This window comes from Parasteatoda tepidariorum, chromosome 4, assembly GCF_982258835.1.
Source record: "Parasteatoda tepidariorum strain Cologne lab strain chromosome 4, Ptep-v5.0, whole genome shotgun sequence".
In the NCBI taxonomy this organism is placed as follows: domain Eukaryota; kingdom Metazoa; phylum Arthropoda; class Arachnida; order Araneae; family Theridiidae; genus Parasteatoda; species Parasteatoda tepidariorum.
The window spans coordinates 19251802-19274743 of record NC_141758.1 but is presented as its reverse complement, the minus strand read 5'-3'; the positions used below and the strand labels follow the sequence as shown (position 1 = coordinate 19274743).

Genomic DNA, 22942 nt, shown 5'->3' with positions numbered 1-22942 from the left:
GGACTTACAATTTAAATTATTCATCCTTGAAGCAAAAAAATAATTTTTGCATGCTGTTTCAATAGCGAACTGAAAAAATAGGTTTGAAAAAGTGAATATTTTTACCTCTTTTATTAACATTTTGAATTTTTTACTCACCACTTCCTGCTTTTTTAGTTGTCTTTGCCACCTGTAAAAAAGAATATCCATTTGTAAATTAGATGTAAGGGCATTATCTTTGTAGAAATGTGAGCAAGTAAAGACCACATTAACCGCTAAATCATAATTTCAATCCTACCTCTAAATCCAACTTTACCGCTCTCTGCAAATATTTTGTGATTAAAATGATATTTACTCTAAAATACTCCTCAGAGTCCTTTTGACTCCTTTTGAAGCCTCATTCCGATATAAATAAAATCAATCAACATTCCACATAAATGTTTGAAATCTTTATGCATAGCAACATTAGTTTTCTTTACCAAATCACATTTACCAAATAAAGAATTAATTAGAGGGTTGAAATTTTTATTTTTTGCAATTGTACAAGTACTTGATCTTACCTAATTCGGGTGAAAGGATACAAAATCTGATCTATTAGGATAGAAATTTAAAAATGATCTATTAAAGATAAGTGTATATTTTAGTGAAATAATGGGCAAAAATGTAATGATACAATTTTTTTAAATAAGAAAACAATTACAATGTGGAACTTTCAGCTTTTTGTAATAATTAATTTTAAGTGGCGTTCATCTTTTAAATGGTAGTTTTTTAGTATTGCTTTTTGGCTTGAAAATTTTTCCATAGCAAGAACGGCCTATAATATACTTTGATTCGTTTAAAAATCCAAAATCGTTGTAGAAAAAAGGAAATTTAAATTTTTGCCTTTACTCTTTCATGGGCCATTCATTTCTAGTAAAGATAAATTAAAATATTTTTGGAATTGAAATTATTTTAAGAATGGTAATTGGTGTAAGAAAAAGAAATCATTTAGTTCATGAAAATGCCATTTTTTTGTTAATAAATATATTGAACACGACCTATTAGGAACTTATTGACTTTTATTTTTCTTTATTTATAAAATTAAAAATAAAAATAAATTTTACAAATGCTACAAACTTCAAAAGCAACTTTTATACGTTTTTTTAAACTAACAAATGGTTACCAATTTTATTCAAACCCACTTCAAGAAAACTGATGTTAACAAGTTAACAAATAGAAACATGAATTAAAAGTGGTATTAAGTATACTTCCCACTTCCTTCGAAAGGGTTAAACAGGTCTCTTTCATCAAAAGATTTTTCAAGGTCAACTAAAGCAAAATACAATCATTTAGGGGCATTCCTTACCAGACTGTATCGCCCGCTTAACACTGTGCAAAGCGTAGAGGTAGCGGGTTGGAATCCCGCTGATACCCTGGATGAATCTTCGTGCTGTCCTTTTCGGTATGCTATCTGTCCTTCTACATGACTAAGGCTTTTAAGCCTTAAATTGAGCACACAAGCCTGAAAATGTATGTTGTACCCATAAATAAAAGAAATCATTGAAGTAATACTATTTAAACAATAAACATAATTGGATTTAAAACAACACCCTAAGATTAAGTAAATAATTCCAAAAAACTGAAGCGGTTAGTAATTAGTTGACTATAAGCTTTAAAAATAAGGGTCGAAATTTTTTTAGCCCTCAAAATAGGGGCCACATTTCAAGACTTGTACAAAGAAAAACAAAAATGATTTGAAATTTGAAATTTAAAGTTGCCAGCAAAAAATTGAAAAACAAAATAACATTTGTTAAAGTGATGAACCTCTCCATACCGCCTCACCGTAGCGCGTACAAATGTATTTTATTTTGATTTGCTCCTCTCCGCTATTATGGTTTTTTTGTTCAATTTTACATCTTTTCTTATTTATCGTCTGCTTTGTTTCCTTCTATTTTTGTTTCTAACCTTTACTTTTCCATTTTTTGTTGACAAATTTACGTTTTATATTTCAATTCACTTTTGATTATTTTCACTCACTTTTGCCAAATCTTGAAAATTGTTGTCTATTTTTGCCCGCTTGTAACATTTCGACTGTTATTTCCAAATTGTATATTTTAGAACAAAATGAAGTTTTTAATCAAGTTAATCCCTTAGATATTGTTACTAGCAACAAATTTTAATATTAACGTTGACAGGCCGTCCGCACCTACTGGGTTTTTCGCAAAATATTTAATGGAGTGGCTGACGCAAACGTGAGCTTTCGTAGTTTTTCTTGATTTTTCCAACATTTAAAGAGCCTCAGTATACACTTTTGAATAATTTACATTTAATGCTGCGAAAAATAAGTTTAAATGAGCTAAAAATTAACACTTAAAAATATAAACTTAGTTACCACTAGAAAAAAGATTTTCAAAAACCGTTAAAAGATGGCAAAGTGGGTTAGTCAAGATTTCATAAAATTTAAAGTTAGTTTTTTTTTAAATAAAAATATGAATTTAATATGCTTTTATATGTTTAGTTGAAAGTTAAAATTATTTAAAAGAATCAGTTATCAATTACTTACAATAAAATATTTTACTTAGAAATATTTAATAAAATAATATCTCGAGAATTACTCAGCAAAAAAGTTCAACTCTTATGTTAAATAGCGATTACTTTTCAAGGAAAATATGAAACTGCTAAATATTGAAAACATAGTACAGTTGACTCGCGTTATAACGACCCCATCGGGACTGCCCCTATCTGGTCGTTATATCAAATGGTCGCTATATCAAAATGAGCAAATTTGCTTTGAAAATCGGTCACATAATGGTTTTAAACGTCATAATGCATGCATATACTATTTGTGGTAAACATGTTATAAACCAAAAAAGGATAGGATGCATACATTAATAAAACATAATGACATTTTAACAATTGAATTACAACTGTAAACAATTAAGAATTTTATTTTAAAGTACTGATTAAAAAACATAGTTTGACAGAAAAAAAATCTAGTTTCTTATGAATTAATTTTTTGATGTACATAATTTGCGGTATATATAACGAATTTTTTTATGTACATAATCTGCAGTATTAGAAAGAAGAGTAAACTGAGGAACATAAACGAGGCTTTATTAGACGAAGACATTAATTTTTTGATGTGCATTAATTTGTTGAAGTAACATGTTAAGAGGACTTAACATATGTGTGCTTGTTCAAGGTCAACCATTCAACCCCACTTTCCAATAGGAAGTTAGAAAAGAGCGGTGTTCAAATTCAGAGAGGGTCGTTATATTAGGAGTTGACCTTTTTTACGGTCGTTATAGCAAGAGTAAAATAACGTTATCTTCTATGGATGTGAATTGGGACTCCTTCACAGGGTCGTTATATCATGTTGGTCGTTCTATCACAGGGTCGTTATAACACGAGTCGACTGTATTACAGAAAAGAAAATCTTTAATTTAAAATTAAAAAATGCTCGCTTTCACACAGATCGTAAGGAAAGGTTTCAGGAAAAAAAAAATTCTGATATTACGATACTTCTGTAGTAGTTGGAGGATATGTAAGTAGTCATATTTTTATAATACCATAAGCAGTCTTAGATGGCAACTTTTACTCTTTATATAAAAGTTTTTCCCTAGTGATAGGGAAATGCTATTTTTAGGGTTGCCAACTTTCTACCCTTTTTGAAAACATATATTCTAGCAGTACCGAAGTTAATATATTATTTTTTACTAATTTAAAACTATTTTCCACGCTACTAAAAAATCCATATACTACGCCACTTTGTTGGAGCTCTTTGGTGTTGAGACTTTTAAAATATTAGCAAAATTACCAACAACAAAAAAGAAAGTTTTTGCTCTTAATTACCACTCTAAAAAATATTTAGCAACAAACGTAATAATTAGCAAACCTCGATTTGAACGTAGACTAAGAGCTGTTCTTTAGAATTTAGTCAGCGCATATAAACATTCCGAGCGATGCAATAGTCTTACTAGATACACATGTTTTAAATGTAATGGTAGCTAAAATCAGACTTTTTATTCTAGCAATTTTTTGAGAGAGAGCTTGGTTAACTGTTACCAAAGTTCATTTACTGATCACAGCATAATCAAATTTTCAAGCGTAACAATATATATATATATATATATATATATATATATATATATATATATATATATATATATATATATATATATATATATATATATATATATATATATATATAGTAGCCGTAAACCCAAAAACTTGGTCTGCTGTCTAATAACAGATATAAAATAATTTAAAAAAATTGATATTATCTCAGAGGATAGAACGTTCGCTTTCCAATGAAGTGAACAGGGCTCGATCGGCTGTTCAATACCGGTTATACAAAATATTCAATTTACGACAGATTTTTTTTCCCGAGAAACGTACAGTAAAAATATGCTCTTAAGCATTTAAATTAACTTATATTTGTAATGTTGGTATTCACCAATTATTTTTATAATCATTAAATACTTAGGTAAATATGCTCATTGCTTATCAGCGATTCAATTATCCAAACAATTTTAGATTAATAAATAGATAAATATATTTCATGAAGTGGTAGCTATCTTAATTTTAAATATTAGATTCAAGTGTTCGAAACTTTTTTTAAGTCGTGCCTCCCAAGCATAAAATATTTCTAATATATTTTAAACTTTAATATTTATTTCATAGATATAAACTGCTGTTTGTAGAAAATGCAACACCATGAAGGAATCATCAGAATCAAATGAAATTCGCAGCAAATGTCAATTATAGGATATTATGCAAATTAATAAAGTTTCAGAGCCATCGCGCGTGCGTGGCGCGCGCAGCGCCCTCTGAATTGATGCTGAAAGCGTATAAATAAAGTGCTGTAGCGGGACGTTGAAAATAGTCTATGATTATTTGTTAGTGGCAAACGTTTAGTGAGACCTGAGTATGCCTCCACGACGGAAGAATAAGAAATTCAAGCAACTTACGGAGTTTGAACGAGGGAGGATAATCGGCCTTCGAGAAGGAGGATTTTCCTATCGCGCAATAGCAGCTCGTATGCAGCGGAACAGTTCCACAGTGATGCGAGTTTGGAAGCAGTGGACCGACGAGCACCGAACAACTCGAAAAACAGGCACTGGACGACAGAAGGTGACGTCAGAGCGCGATGATCGACACCTGCTCCGCATGGCGGTGAATGATCGCACAGCTTCCTCCAGGCAGCTGGCAGCACATTGGTCTACTGCTACAGGTGTACAATTGTCGGCTTCGTCAATTCGTCGTCGTCTGCTGCGCCGTGGATTGCGTGCAAGGGTGCCATTATACAGGATTCCCCTCACGGCGGATCATCGACGGCTGCGTCGGCAGTGGGCTCTTGAGCACAGAGACTGGCGAGCTGATTGGCACCAAGTTGTCTTTTCAGATGAATCACGCTTCAATTTGTGGACCCATGATGGCCGTGTTCGTGTTAGACGTTATGCCGGTCAACGCTGCCTTCCTGAGTGTATTATTGAACGACATAGTGGTCGAACACCCGGAGTTATGGTCTGGGGTGCGATTTCGTATCATGGACGATCCAATTTGATACGAATTGAGGGTAATCTCAATAGCAACAGATACGTCCGTGAAGTGCTACAGCCCGAAGTCGTTCCTTTCCTTCAAGGCATCCCTGGAGCTATCTTTCAGCAGGATAATGCACGCCCACATGTTGCGCGGACTGTTAGAGACTTCTGTTCAGCACAACGCATGCAACTTCTTCCTTGGCCTGCTTATTCGCCGGATATGTCGCCTATTGAGCACGTGTGGGATATGGTTGGTCGACGTCTCACTCGTGATCCGCGTCCTGCAGTTTCCAAAGACGAACTTTGGTTGCGCATACAAGCGATATGGAATTCTCTTCCTCAAGCAGATATTCAACATCTGTTTGACTCCATGCCACGTCGTATAGCAGCACTTATTGCAGCGCGTGGTGGCTGCACCAAATACTGATTTCGGATGCTTAATTTGTTTCTTTTGTTTTGAAAATTTCATCATTTATTTGTATCAGTACAAGTCGTTTCTGCATTAAATTTCATTTGATTCTGATGATTCTTTCATGGTGTTGCATTTTCTACAAACAGCAGTTTATAAAATGTTTCATATATGTTACGTGAAACTATGAAAAATGAACAACGAAAGAATGACGGCCAGCAACTATACTTTTTAATGAAGGTTTTTCCGACACCTTTTTAAAAATTTTAATTATTGTGAAATTTTCATTTACTAATAATTTTTCTTCTTCTCTTAATAAAATATTGTTTTCTTTCCTATTTTATATTATTTTTATAGGTTCTATGGACGAACAGCTTCCTTAGTCTCTCTTCTCTTTTATTTAATTATTTTGTGTTTCTTCACGTATATATATATATATATATATATATATATATTATAGCGCAGACGCACATTACGCGCGCTTGTAGCGCCATTTCAAAACACTATTTAAGGCTTAGAGGTTTCATTGAGTTTAAGTTCGGCAATTTTTTTTCCTCAGGTTTTCTCAAACAGCTTCCTTAGCAGACGAACAGCTTCCTTAGTATCTCTTCTAATTTATTTAATTATTTTGTGCTTCTTTACGTTTCACACACACGCACACATATATATATTATATATATATATATTATATATATTATATATATATATATATATATATATATATATATATATATATATATATGTATATATATATATATATATATATATATATATAATATATATAATATATATATATATATGTATATATATATATATATATATATATATATATATGTATATATATATATATATATATATATATATATAATATATATAATATATATATATATATGTATATATATTATATATATATATATATATATATATATATATATATATATATATATATATATATATATATATATATATATATATATATATATATATATATATATATATATATATATATATATATATATATATATATATATATATATATATATATATATATATATATATATATATATATATATATATATATATATATATATATATATATATATATATATATATATATATATTTCAGCGCAGACGCACTTTACACGCTGCTATCGCCATTTCAAAACACTATTTAAGGCTTAGAGATTTCGATGATTTTGAGTTGGGCAATTGTTTTTTTCTTGTGGTTTTTTCAAAAAACGATCAATTATGCCTCGTAGAAAATAGCGATAATCTTTTGATCAAGTATCCGAGTTCGACACAATAAGGATAGAGGCCTACCGAGACTGTGGATTATCTTTCAGGAAAATCAGTAGTCGTGTTGGACGAAGCCAAACAACTGTATTGCGCATATGAGATCGTTGGATGCAGTAGGGTACGACGGACCGACGTTTAGGAACGGAAGGGTACGAATTTACGACGGACCGACGACAGATTGAATTGCTTCCCTGACCACCTCGCTCTCCGGATCTTTCGCCGATAGAAGGTCCATGATTGCTCAACGATTGACCTAGCTGCCACACCAGATCAACTTTTTAGCAGCTATTGGACTTTTTTTATACCTAAAAAATGCCAAAACATATTTTTGCTTGTAATTAGAAGGTCAGAAAAAGAAACATATAAAAAGAACACTAGTGTCACATCTGTGCAAAAGGGTTAAAGCAAGAAAAAGAGTACCATAACATAACGTATCATAAACTGAAATGCATTATCAATTTTCTTCATGCCATTCCCTACTTTGTCGAGAAGTGGGGACACTTAGCAATCACTCGTATGAAATTTGGAAGTTTCTATTTTGAAATATATTATTAAATTGCATAAAAAGTACTGCATCTTGTAGAGAAAAACTGATTGCAGATTTGAAATCGGTGTCACGAAATGTTTAAGTTAGTTATTAGTTAACTATAAACTTCATTACCTTCAAAAATTGATAAAATAGAAATAAGAGTTGATATTTTTCAAGTGCTCAAAAATAAGGGCCCATTTTCAAGACTTGTATAATAAGAAACAAAAATGATTTGAAATGTAAAGTTGCCAGCAAAAAATGGGAAAACAAAATAACATCTGTTATTGTGATGAACCTTTCCATACCACCTCACATTAGCGTGTACAAATGTATTTTACCTTGATTTGCTCCTCTCCACCATTATGGTTTTTTTGTTTTGTTTTTTATCTTTTCTTCTTTCTCGGCTGCTGTGTTTTATTTTCTGTTTTTGTTTCTAGCATATACTTTTCCTTTTTTTTCTTGACAACTTTACGTTTTATATTTCAATTCACTTTTGATTCTTCTCACTCACGTTTGGCAATTCCTGAAAATTTGTGTCTGGGCAAATCTTGAAAATGGGGACACAAAAATTTGTGCTCTTGTAACACTGTCATTTCTAAATTGCATATTTTTGAGCTGAATGAAGTTTTTAATCAAGTAAATCTCTTATATATTGTATAAATAATTTATATTTAATGGTGCGAAAACTAAGTTTAAATGAACTGAAAATTAAAATAATAAAATTCTAACTTAGTTACCACTCGAAAACATTTTTACAAAAATGAAAGAAATTCGGCAAGGTTTGTTAGTCAAAATTTCTCAAAATTGAAAGTTAGTGGTTTTCAATAAAAATATGCTTTTAAATGTTTAGTCAAAAGTTAAAATTATTTACAAGAATCAATTATCATAGTTACAACAAAACTTCTCACTTAGAATTATTTAACAAAATATTATCTCGAGATATGTTAGGTGAAATGAACAAAAAGGTTCAACTTGTTTTTCAGTGCCGCCATCTGTAACCAAGTAGATGACTTCAGCCACACGCACGTCAGAGCCCGTTTTAGGGAACGGGCACGTTAATATATAATTCATTGACCTTTCGATTAATTGAAATTTTGATCTGAACCAGAAAATAATCAATCTTCAGTTCAGTACCCTCAGAAAAAGTATTTATCATAGGAGCACGGAGGACTTTGTTACACGACAGATTTAACGTGCACGAACCCTCATTTACTACACGGGGATCGAATTCACTACGACTTGGACATGGATCCAGCGCCTTATCAACCAGGCTATCCCTGCCAAAAAAGTAAGTAATATTCTTAAATGGAATGACTTAACTAATTAAATAAAACAAGAATGTTATGCCTTTTCTTTCTTCATACTTTACACCAGTAACCTTTTAAAATTCCTCTTATATTAGATTACATAAAAAAATTCATAGAGCATAAAATATATAGAGTGTGTGATAAAAGATCGGAAGCGGTCAAATATCTCGAGAAATGTACATCTCCTATCAAAAAAAGTTGTTTTTTAGATTGTTTCAAGGCTGAGAAAAGTACTCTTGCAGAGATGCCAACTTGCCCCGGATAGCAGATACATATTTTCGAGTGGTAGTTTTTTAATGTATCATTTTTGGCGTAGTAAATTCGATTTACAGGATAAATAACTATAACCAACATTTCTCTCTATATATATTTTTTTAATGGCGGGCACTTGGAACTATTGTCCCATTGGCCACAGAAAGTGCCAGAACTGCTAACTCTCTTTTCGTTACCCAGTGGACACCTGTGGCGAAGCCACGGCAGTGGAGCAGCGTAGCCCACGTCACACTACCACAACCCGTTTATAGGGCGGGTCACATTCACACACAAAGGAGAACGGACATAGAACACAGATAGAGAAAAAGAAACACCCGTGCCTTGCCCGGGATTCAAACCCAGAACCTTTCTGATGCAAGGACAGTTCCCTGCCCCCTACACAGGCAGGTCGGCCATTTCTAAATAATCCAAAGGCGCTTTCTTTTCGACTCAACACCTGTCCGGTTTGGAATACCCCACTTTATTAGGAAAGTTAAGCCTCTATTTCGATCATGTAAATATTTTTATTTATATTATTCGGGCTTTCGGTATTGCACCTTTATATATTATTAATCAGATTTTGTTTTCTCTCTATAAATTACTCACTTTATTGTTTAATTTCATTTTTCGATATCACTTTTCCATTCCCTATTAGGCAAATATCATATTTTCGCTGAAGAGGCAACGGCCGCAAAGCAGGTGTGTCGTATAATACATATAAACATTAAATTTTCAGAGTTAAGCCTTGTTTAGCATTTCAAAATGATAGCAAAATTAGCCGAATATCTCCAAATTTTTAATTATAATTCTGTACCGTTTTTTGAAAATACTTTGTCGAATCTGGAGCAGTTGGCATTTCTGCACTTGAGGTAGAAAATTAGGTTATGTTTTGCACCAAAAGAAAGCACATTGTGGAGGAATACTTTTCCTGAGTAATAAGTAGACGCGCTTCTTATAACTAAATATAATATATTAAACGGCCTAGAGCAATAATAATAAAATACATAATAAAAACAGGAGAATTATCAAAAAGCAATAAGAAAACATAATTTTCTTTTCATTGTGTTCCTCGTTGCTATGGGATATCACACTGGTAGCGTTGAGTTGTAGTTGACAGATCACCTCACCCCACCCATCAATAAAACTTAATTTCAACATGTTTCATCTCATAAAATCAGCTTTATATATAGCTCAACAATACTTTAAATTGAAATTTGGTGATATTAATCACTCCTTAAATCTACTTATTTGATTGAAATGTAGAAAAAAATAGCCTGTGCCACTCAAAACACACCTATCTAAGCATTTGTGTAGATTTCTATCAACTTCAAAACAGATTCAAGTGTTCTGTGCTTTCATTTGTAAGATAAGCAGTTTTTAAAATCATTTTAAAAAATGTGTTTTTGCATTGCAAAATACAAAATTGGAGCAAAATTGGTCGAATAGTTCCTGAGATATCGAATCTTTAAAAATACGATTTCTCACTAACTATTGTATCAATTTTGCTCAAATTTAGTATTTGGTAATTTAAAATCACATTCTTTAAAATGATGTAAAAATTTTGTATTTTTAGATAGAAAATGTTTGCGACTGTTATTAAATAAAGCCTAATATATTAGCACTAAAATTTAATCTTCGTATGGACTTATCAGTGGTTAAGCGAATTTTCCAATTGCGCGCAAAAAAGTTTTCAGTTCACTTAAAAAATATGAAATACGCAAGAAGTAAAATTAATATTCAGGATCCAGATTTTGGACCACTCTCCTGACCATATTGGGACCATATTTCTCAGATTGCGGTTGCACACTTGAAATATATTGATCTTGGGGGTCAGAAATCCAAATTCATCCAACAAGAAGTATGTTTATTCAGAAACGGTTAGTTTTCACGTCTGATTTCGTACATTCAAATATAGTCTGCATTAATTAATTAGCTTATTTGAGGCCACCCCTTTAAACCATTAAGATTAAGTCCTAGAACGTGAAGATCCTATCATTAGTTTTTTAGGGTGGTCCGTTTATTTTTTTGCGCACTGTATGACCAACGTGCCAAAAAATAATGTAAAAAACAAAATCCTTATTACTTCATGATTATATGAATGAATTTCAGTAAAATAAAGTCCAATAAATTTAAGGATACTGAAACTATTTTGAATTTTCATTTATATATACAGAAAGATACCTTTACAGTGATCAGTTCTTTTAATTATGGGAAACCGCCAATATAAACTATTTAGAGAAAAAAATAGAAATTGAAAAACCAAAAATTTGATGTCTTACTCTTTGTAGGGTTATAAGAGAACATTAGATTTCTGCATAGACTACTCAACAGACTTACGCGGCTCAAAAAATCCAATTTAACAAACTTCCAAATCTGATTCGTAAAAGAACAACAAAAAAATAATGACTAAATCAATAACACTTCCATTTCAATATGTAGCTAAAAGTGTCTTAGTCTATTCAGTTATATTCATTTATGATGATTTTATAATTTTGTAAATAATATCTAGTTTTTACGAAATAAATTTTAAGAAATGAATAATTAGAATCTGTATTGCTTTTAAATAAAGAGCTTAGTTACTAAAATGTGAAACCGACAACCATTACATTTGCTATGATTAACCTAAATTCGTAAATGCTGGTATTCACCAATTATTTTTATAATTAGTAAATACTTGGATAATTTTTCTTATACCTACAACTATCTTGTGTTACTACAGAAAAATTTAAATATTTAAAAAAGTAAATATATTTTATAAAGTGGTAGCTGTCATAATTTTAAATATTAGTTTCAAGTATTTTATTTTAGTCGTGTGTGGCTCCCAAATATACAATTTTTCTCATTCTTAAGCATTAATATTTAATTCATAGATATATAGTATGTTTCATACATGTTATATATAAAACTGTGAAAAATGAACAACACAATAATAACGCTCAGCAACTTTGCTTTTTAATGAAGGTTTTTCCGACACTCAAAATTTCACAGTTGACTTTAGTTTAGTAAACTTGATTCAGAGCGAGTATAAATTTTAGAGGGCCAGATCAATGTGAATCTTTTATGGAAGTAAAAAAAAATAGTTTTCATTGTATGAATCATATTGTTGCCATGAAACATTTCTAATTGCTAGAATTACAAATATAATGAATATTTTATGGTTTGCTTACATATATATATATGTAACATAAAAAGCTTCTATTAATCTTTTTATGTTAATTTCTTCGTTATAAAACAACTCCTATTTTTTTTACTAATTATTTATTCAAATCGAACTGCTTGCTCACACTTTTAAAAGCTGCATCCTGTTTCTAAATCTATTTTTTGCCCAAGTATTCATAAACTTAAATAAAGATATTTTTCCCTTTAAGCTTTGTGGGAATCAATCAACCTAGTTCATAAACCAATAGTAATTTCCCTCTTTTCCCTAAATCATACCTGCCAACTTTTAATCCTTTCCATTATAATTTTTCCCAGTGATATTAAAATGGAATTAAAACTTCAATTTTAAGCAAACAAATACGTTGTATTTGAGAAAACTTAAGTTGACCACCATGATAGTAACGCATATTTATATATGTGCTTAATTTTTGTAAGAATAGTGGTGATTAAAATCATTTAAGAATTAAAATTATAAAAGAAAAAATAGTATATATTTACTACCACTTTAAATATGAAAATAAAATCTTCCCGAAAATCCGGAAGAGTTTGCAGGTATACTAAATAGAGACATTTTCGAATTTTTTGGAAGATTTTCCCTACCAGAAAGACTGATCGCCCATGGAGTAAACTACACTTCTCGTTCACCACTCATCAAAGAATGACCTAATAAAAATTGCTTTCTTTCATTAAAATTCTGTGTCTGTTTTCCTGCTCGGTCCGACTGCATCATTTTACATATATATAAGTAAAAAATATTTTTTTTAAACGAAAAGAAGAAAAATTATTCATGATTAATATTTTTATTAAAAAAGCCTTAAAAAATATTGAAAATGTATAATCTCAACTTTACTACACTATTGTATTGAAATATTTTACTTTTGTTAAATTAATACAACATTAAAAAGCTCATTTTAGTGGATATAATCATGTGAGCTGACAATAATATTGTATATTTTCCTTATTTTGTTTATCGACTTTTGAATTTTTATTTAAATCTTTTTAAAAGTTTGAATTATGGAGAAAATTTTATTTATTAATAATTTTTCTTCTTCTTTCAATAAAATATTGTTTTCTTTCCTATTTTATCTTAGTTTATGGGTTCTCTGGACGAACAGCTTTCTTTTTAATCTCTCTTTACTTTTCTTTAAATATTCCTTTGTTTCTTTACATTTCATGCAAATATAGATCTGTTTGTTTCATGAATTTCTGCTTCATTACATCTGAGACAAATAATGCATAACGGTTTCAAGTAGTTACAGTTCGATACAGAACCTCCAACAAGTCTTGCATACGACATTTTTAAAATTTCAAACTATTCCAAATTTAAGAGATTTTTTTCGGAATATTTATTCGCATCCAATGTGAATTATGAACATTATTGTGATTTAACAATAATTAGCAGGAAAAAGTTATAATAAATGCGGATGTATATCACTCTTCAAGGTCGTATTTTATCAAAAAGCTTAAGAGTAAGGATATTTTCTGGAACAAGTAAATTTTTTCTTCTGTAATATAATTTGTAAAATAAAGTGTTATATATCAGCTTTTAAAGCATTTATAAATAGTGATGTGGAAAATAAGCTTAGGTCAATAATAAAATAATACATTATAACATCGACTAAGCTGCCGCTAGAAAAGATGATAAAGCGTACGCCTCTCGATGAGGTGAACCGGAATTGAATCCCAGCGATGGCTGTTCGATACGAATTGAATTCCGCACTGCATGTAAACAATCCTTACACACATAGTAACCCCAAGAGAATTTGAGCGCGCTGATTGGCTTTCTCGGCATTGCCTTTTGTTACATCTTTTTGTAGCTCCTCCCCAATGTCATTTCTCCGTAGTTTGTTCCCAAAATGTAAATCAATAATAAATCAGTTCCAGTATATTTCTCATACTAATTTCAAACTAGATGTTTAAGTTTTGCTCAAAAAATTAAATTGCGTCATTAATTGTATTTTAAGAATAACATATTTATTTATATCTAATTTGCTTTAAATTTTACTAGAATATTTTTCTTTATTTGTTTAAAATATTTTTTGTACGTTCAATGTAATATTTTTTGATATTACTTGCTATGAATTTAAGGTAAATGCAAGGTAAACGATCAAGTTTTGGTAAAACATCAAATTAGTATATTGAAAATTATTAAAAATAAATTAAAGTTCTATTAGCTAGCTTTTATGTAATATATACATAAGAATTAATTAACATATAACAAAAACTATTCAAGCACATCATGAAATATGATTCAATAGAGGATACGAAACCAACCAACCACCAATTAATTAACATTCAAATTAAATAGCATTATAAATATTGTTATGCACTTAGAAATTAAAATCTCTTCCTTAAATTTATTAAGTATGATTGCAGAACCACTTAGTTAAGTTTGATTGAATTATATGAGATTTTAAAATGTATATAAATAAATTTTTAAAATTATATTTCATTATTTAAAAAATATTTTATCATATCTTAGAGGAAAATATTTTAAAAGTTTTAAAAAAATGTAATTATAATTCAGAAAAAAATTTGTAGAATATTTATAATTAATAAAATGTGTTTTCTAGCGAGTATCATATTGAAATAAATTATAAGTTCTAAGATTTACATACGTTATTTATGCAGATTTTTTCATTTAATTCTAAAATGAAAGAGGGCGCCACGTGCTAAATAATTCTGCTTAAAATTAACCAAAATTGATAAAAATAAAGAAGTTATACAAACTCATTCTTTACATAAAGAAATGAAAATGAAACTTTTTTATTAGTAAAAAAATTCAATTAACTGCCAATACACAGTTTAAAAAATAGACAAAAACTATATATATATATATATATATATATATATATATATATATATATATATATATATATATATATATATATATATATACATACATACATATATATATATATTTGTAGGAGTGTGCAAACATACAATTCCATACAAAATAATCTAATAATTTTACAAAAAAGATTTTATATTGTTTTTTTTTATTTAGTGCCGCTTTGCATTTGGTTGGTTTAATCGAATGTTATGTGATAAGGAATGCTTTCTCTTTTTTTTTTGGTGGAACTGAAGCTGATCTTCCACCTGGCAGACGTTTACTACCCCTAGTAACTTGAGCAGAACGTCTTGCTATTGATGTTGGCTGTACTCGAATAGCTGAGCCACTCCTTCGTCTAAAATGCATGCAATTGCCAGCAGTATGTAAAAATGTTTCCCAAGTACCAGTGGATTTGATACTTTTCAGGCGTTTAAGAAATGTATTTAATCCATTCAAAGATGATTTATAAATTTCATCCTTTTTCGTTATTTCTTCAAAAATCTCTTTAATCAAGTTTTGGCGTTTTTCTTCATAAGTTTGAGTTTCACCCTCTTCACAATTATGAATTAAAATTTCTTCCTCTGTAGGTATATCTTGCTTCTTCTGTATAACATGAGCTTTTGAAACCAGTGGCTCAAAAAATTCTTTTGGGGGTGCTTTATCTCCTAAGGCTAGTAAAGATATTTCGTGCCTATCTTCTGGTAAAACAGGAGGAAAATTTCGTGACACTATATTGTAGTGTTGAAATACTGAGTACTGATGTTTACAAAATCGACCATACAGCCCCACAGAACATGAACAACAACCAGCTTTCACATTAACATAATAAGTATCCATACCACTTTTAACAGAAAATATATCAGTATCATGCATTTCAATGTCGTTTTTTGTTATAGTAAGTGCTTTCTTCTTCAAAGAAAGAAGAAACAATCTGCTGGTTGCAGAACGGCTATTAGCAAAATCTCTGAATTTTTTAACATAATGCATCTCTAAGTGGGTTGAAATAAAATCTAAAATCGTTAAAACATTGTACGCCTTCACTCTACAAAGGACCTCATCCTTAAAAATACGAATACATACTTCTGAAAAATTTTTACTGTTGTGGCCCCTCACATTCTCATTTCTGAAAGCCAGACACCACATTTCTTTAGTTTTCCACCAATTTCTTACATATTCGTTCCAATTTGCATAAGTTGGAAGGTAAGATCCAATGTAACCACAAGAGTTTATATACGCTTCTTCTGCTTCAATAAATGTCTTGGCGTACAATATGTGTTCAAAAAACATCATCAAAAGATTTCTATGCTCTTTGGGAATTCCATGCTTAGAGTCCCATAGCCATCTCCACACAGCTTGTGCTACGTGAAAGATGCATAATAAATTACGTGATAGAGGCCATACATGTCTTAAAGCTTTAATTTCTGCTTCAGAATCATCCGTCATAAATATTGATGGGTATCCTACGCCATAAAATGGCTTCTCTAATGCTGTATGCAAGAGGTGAAAACCTGTTTTATATACTTCCTCTGTCTGTCCTTTTGTTATTATAACAGCAAGTGGAACAGCCCCAGCAGAACAGGGACATAACATAAATGTAATACTGTGATTATCAGGATCACAAGAAGATGTTGAATCAACAAAAACTATCTCACTTGAAGATTTTAACCCATGCGCTCTTTTCATAATGGGTGTAACAATTGCTACGGCAAACGGTTCTTCATTTAAACGAACAGTAATTCCGTTTTCTTCATATGCTTTCGACTTATCCTTTAATTTCTGAAAAATATGAGGCTATTAAAATAAAATCAACAACTGCGATATTAAAATAAAATCCACATTTACGGCAAAAGGAAAATTTTGTGTCTCAAAAAAATGACTTACTTCAATTACACCTTGACCGGTTCTTGGACCAAGATTCAGAAGTCGCCATTGATCATACCAATACTGAACAGTTCTATAAGAAGGGTTAATTCGGCTATTAGCCATGTCTTCTTCTGTAAATTCCTCCTTCAACTGCAAGATACCTTCATGATATTTACAGGATTGAATAATACCCAAACCATCATTGAAATATTCCATGAATTTTTCTTTTGAGTCGATAGAGGGAAGAAATTTTAATGCCTCTGCCGTATTTAAGCTGTGGTTATGTAAATCATTTAGTGTGATGACTGCAACCAGTCCTCTCTGAAATGAGCAAATAATCAGAATAATTTCAAGTATTGATAAAATACGTAAATAGGAAGGAAAAAATTTAATTCCAATTTAATCAGTATAATTAAAAATTTTCACTTCTACGAAACTTTCTTTTTATTATCATTTATGTTTAGTGCCTGTCCTCTCATATTCGATTCTTCTAGCCACGTTTTTATCTTTCACTGCTGTTTCCATATCAGGAATCGGTGCCTTCGGTATGATACTGAGAAACAAAAGAGTAAACAGTGGCGTAAATAACATCCCCGCATTCCGGAGGGGGGGGGGACGCACGAGATTTGAAGTTGAAGTTAGAGGCATGATTTAGCAGTGTAACTCAACTATAATAATTGAAAACAGACTGGTTCAAATTAACAAGTGATTAAAATCAGTAGGTATTTGAAATAAATTAAGTGAACTCATTTGATTGATTCGAATCACTTTGATGCTTTGTTTTTACAAAACTCGACTTGGGAGTCGCCCGTCTCAAAAGATGGAGAGGGGTGCAAATTTTTAAGAAATAGATTTTATAAAAATCTCTCCCCTTTATTTTCGATATTTGATCTAACATATGAATCAAGATATCTCTATTTCAAACAATTAATATTTATATTAAGACAATTAAGTTGATTCTTACTCCACTCCTGCGGATGAGTTTGGAGGACAGAGTTCGGTATCTTTGTATGCGTCTTTTAGAAAAATTTCCCTTATATGTTTTTAAATAGATCCTTTGCATATTTTTCCAAATGTATCTATAACTTTTCAGACTACAGGTATTTAAGTGAATATTATGAAAAGTTTTTACACCAATTATACTAACTTTTATAAAGGAATCTGATTTCCGTGTTGATTTTTTGTTCAACTTCACTTTTATAGAAATTGTTGCTTGACAATCAGAATTTTTTGAAGAACTTATTTTACATTTCTCCTGCGGAACTTTCATAAACGCACTGTGGTGACAAACAAATAATTTCCTGCAATTAAATAATAGAAAAAATATTTACAATTCAATAGAAATGTACTAGAATTAAAAGATGGAATTTTTCGTAAATTTATTCTTTCATTACTCATGATATTAATTTAATGGACAATTCATAATCATTACTTTTTATTTTGAGGGAAATTATGCAATCAAAAATTTATAAAATGAGCATCTTAAAAGACAATTGCTTGATTCCTTAGATGTCAATTAATACTTTTTCGGTATTATAAAACATTTAACAAGTAAAGAAAAAACATTAAAAATAAGTTTTAAATAGGTAGACATAATGCAGATCTTTTAGTTTTAATTTATAATAATAGATGGCACCACTAATAAATTTTAGATTTTAAAATTTTATGATGTAATTTTAGTAATCCACAAGAAAAAAATTAAATATTAATTTAATTCGATGAACATTAATTTAATTAAATAAATATCAAGTGAAAACGATTCAATTTTCATTTTACAGTGAGTATAAGAATTAAGCAAGGCAATTAAACTCCAATTTCAATGTTATTCAATAAATTAGAGGGATTAGCTTCATAAGAATTCATGCATCTAATAATCATAAATTTAACAAAAATAGCATTTCCCATAAAAATTAAATACAAAATTTTTCTTAAAATATCTAAACTAGTTACTTACCTACAAACAAATCTTTGTCCATGAGGTTTGGAAGTTCTAGAATTCCATTTCGTTTTGGTAAGTTCCCCAAATTCCATTACCCACTTGTTGCAATCGTCTAAATTTAGAACATTGCTTCTAAGGGTAATGGTATTTGATGAAATATTTTCTACTTTATTTTTAAATGAAAAGGGCAGTTTCTCTGTTGAAAAAACTGACATTTCAAGTTTGTATACAAAAGCTGGAGTATAGAAATCGCTCTATGCTGAAAATAACAAGCATGGCAGAATGAAATAGCCATACGTCACAGATGGCGTTGCCGAGAAAGCCAATCAGCGCGCTCAAAATTTCTTGGGGATACTATGTGTGTAAACAGTGTTTATATGCTTCCGCACTCGTCTTGCACCGATTACAGTGCTGACGCAAAATTTTCTCAGTGGTAGACGGATTATGTGTCAGAGTCTCCATGCCTTTAAGCTAATTATGGGAGGTTTTCGAGCTTTTCCCCTACATATAACGCTATTGCAAGGAAGTTCCGTAGAAAAATCCTGAACGAAGGAAATTTTCTACTAATACTTTATCCAGGAGTTCCCTTGCCTTTAAGATTTGATTCAAAATTTACAAGGTTGCGGAGTTGAACATCGGTAGTCGTAAATTCAAAATTGCATCGGCTGTTCAACAACAGTTTTAAAATATTAAATAAAATCTGTATTTGAGACTGACCTGCTTCAAATCTCCCCACAATAAATTAGAAGTTAAATCTTACTCTGTTTTGTTGCTTAAAATAAAATTAAAAGAGTAGGTTAAGATGGTAGGGAAAAAATGGAAAAAAAAAAACGTTTCAGCCAAAAAAATTCTTTAAGTTTGTACTTCGAAAAAAATTAAAATTAGTTTCTCAATATTTTATGATAAATAGTACAACTTAATTTTACAATTTTATGAAGTAGTTTTAAAATGACAAAAATTGAAAATACGATTCACTTCAAATTGGAGAAAATTGTGATCGCCCTTCGACGATCTCAGGTTTCCCATTAGCATAATGGCTGTTGTCTAATTTTTTTGAAAAGAAACTTTATTGTGTTTTCCTCTTGAACATTTTTAACAGTTAATCCTGAACTGCTCGGTATACAATTTCGCACACATATTTAAATGCAGCTCAGACACATTCTGTGCAAATTCTTTTGATGACGGAAAAGACATTGAACAGCCAATCGAGATCAATATTAACATTCTCGGATTGCTACAACGGTGCTTGATCGAGAGTGTTACCTGCATCATACAACTGCTTCGGATTCACAAGTTCATACATGAAATAGGATTTGAAAACTAAGCTTTATTTCAATATTACATAAATAGTGAATGAATCATTTATATTGCGTGGAAGAGAATCTACGGTCTTGGGCAAGTTATTGGGTACGTTGTGAATGGATCATTTTGTCCCTAACTGGTGATCAACACCCAGTTCTCGTATTTGCATGAAATGGGTTCGGAGAGTCACCATTTGCTCTTGGGTAGGTTTCAATTCTCTCAACCACTTTGGTGCTTTTGTGAGAGACGGTCTTCATGTTTGCGTTGTTCTGTTTGTGTGTAACACTTAAGGTATTCTCATCTACATTATTTGGCTTCGGCTTTTTCAGCCTCGGTAAGTTTAGGCCTTGGCATCATTTTTTTTCAAGCTTCAACTCTAACTTTTAGGACCATGTCAATCAGTTTGGACCCTCATTATTTGTGATATTCATCTGAATTAGTATCGAAAACGATCCAGTTTGAGCTGTAGTTTAGAATTTCTGATTTTTAATTAAAAATTAATATAGTTGAAAAGTGCGAATGCCATTAAATCCAAACCAAAAACCTTCTCGCAAATGGATATAAAAAAGAAAGAAATTCTGCGAGATAACCGAACAAAGGAAATGTAGATTTTGCCATGCTTGCTTACAAAATCTATTCCAATACTAGCTCCGCCCATACACACGCATACATAGACGTACTCGATACTCAACATATACATATTTGTATAAAGCAAAAGTTCTAAATTTTGCTTAATCGTTTTCAGGAAATTCATCAAAATATGCTTGGAAATTCCTTTTAATTTTGAACATCATGGTACACTGCAAAAACATCCTTAAACGTTTCTGAACAGGTAAATTTTAAAACAGATTTTTTTTAATTTTGGAAACCTCTTTCTGTAATATCCAGAAACCTTTTACTGTACTTCAGAAATATTTTGAATAATTTTTAAAATTTTCGGATTTTTCTTAAATTTTTTTATTGTGATTATTATTATATGCCTTTTTATAATTTAGAAACCTTTAGCATGACTTGTTTTCAACTATGTCAACCGTCACCTATCTAGAGGTAATTCAAAATAAACAATGCTAGAAAAAGAGATGCAACGTTAGTTATTAAAATACAGTTTAAAATTAATTATCACGTTTTATATGCAAGTTAAATTAAAATTAAAAAATTTTACTGGTAGCTACGCTTCACTTTTAAACTAAATCGAAGTCAATGTTTCTTACTTTTGAGAAAAAAAAGAAGAGATGTTTCTTAATTGAACAGAAATGAGATATTAAATAAAGCTCACTAAGATTTTCGAAAATATTTTTGTCGGGACAAAATTAGTTTCTGAAGTTTTTTACAATGCATAACATAAGAAGGCACATCGAAAAATGAATAAGACTACACATATTACATTAAAGATAAATATATGTAGTAAACACTAGAAAGGAAAATGCAATTAATTAGGCATGTGATGTTTAAGAAAAAAATATTACTTAAATTGCATGATTGCAAAATTGCAGTGCAATATTATACACATGACTAAACATATAAAAGCCTATTTAATACATACAGTTACAAAAAATTAATTTTTGGTTTTTATTTATTTATTTATTTATGTTTTTGTTACCAAATAGTAATTTTCATTCATATTATGTAGTAGGTCTGATAACCATTTGATTTGCATTTTAGTTCACAAAAGAGATAGTTATAGTTCACACATATTAAAGCACAAATTTTAGCTCAGTATTATTAGTGTAATTACTATATTCAAAAAAAAAGATATTTATTCCGCTATGCAAAACTGCTTCCAGGATAAACATGGTACAATATTTTCTTATGTACTATATAACCAGTTACAACTTCAGACAATCTTAATTTTATAAAAATCGTTCACGTTCTATTCAAATATGAATATTTAATATTTTATTTTATCACAGTGAATGCGATCGAATTGATTTATCAAACAAATGTTCGTAAGAATACAATTATTGTCATGTTTTTTTTCGAAATAAAAAAAAGGTTCTTTTAAGTATCGAACTATAAGAATTAAGAATATCAGAACAAAGATCATGTTCATGAGAGATAGAAAGGAGCAAGATTTAACTTCCGCTCTGAATAATTTATTTACTTGTTGTTACGCACGCATATACAGTCTTGAATACTCATTACAAAGACTCTTACCATCACTCGTCAAGTAGAAGATCAGGGCGATGCTTTGTCGGCGATACTTTTCAGGTAGTACCCTATATTTAATGTTTTAATGTGGGATCCTTGGATTTCTATCCCCGCCGATAGAAAACTCTCCCTATAGTAAATGGTGACTGATGCACGTTAAATCTGTAGAGTCACAAAGTCCTCCATGTTCCCATAGTAAATCATACCTCTGGGGGTACTGATCTAGGAGTTTCCTTGTCTTCTGTATTGATTCAAAATTGCAAGTCTATAGAGTTGAACATTAGTGGTCGTAAACCCGAAAATTGGGGCGGATGTTCAATGACGAATATAAAATAATATTAAAAAAAATTAATACGTATCTCAGGGGATAGAGTGTTCTCTTCCCAATATTGTGAATCAGGTTC

At 30.4% G+C, this 22942-nt stretch overlaps 1 protein-coding gene across 1 annotated transcript; it reads right to left on the bottom strand.

The window, feature by feature from the left end:
- Positions 1 to 15390: 15390 nt before the first annotated feature.
- On the bottom strand, positions 15391 to 19463 carry LOC122273266 (uncharacterized). Its single transcript, XM_087160723.1, has 4 exons — positions 19104 to 19463; positions 18297 to 18450; positions 17168 to 17470; positions 15391 to 17062 (listed from the first exon to the last, which is right to left on the bottom strand). The coding sequence occupies exons 1-4, from the start codon at positions 19301 to 19303 to the stop codon at positions 15494 to 15496; spliced, it is 2226 nt and encodes a 741-aa protein (XP_087016849.1). The 5' UTR covers positions 19304 to 19463; the 3' UTR covers positions 15391 to 15493.
- Between the last annotated feature and the right edge of the window lie 3479 nt (positions 19464 to 22942).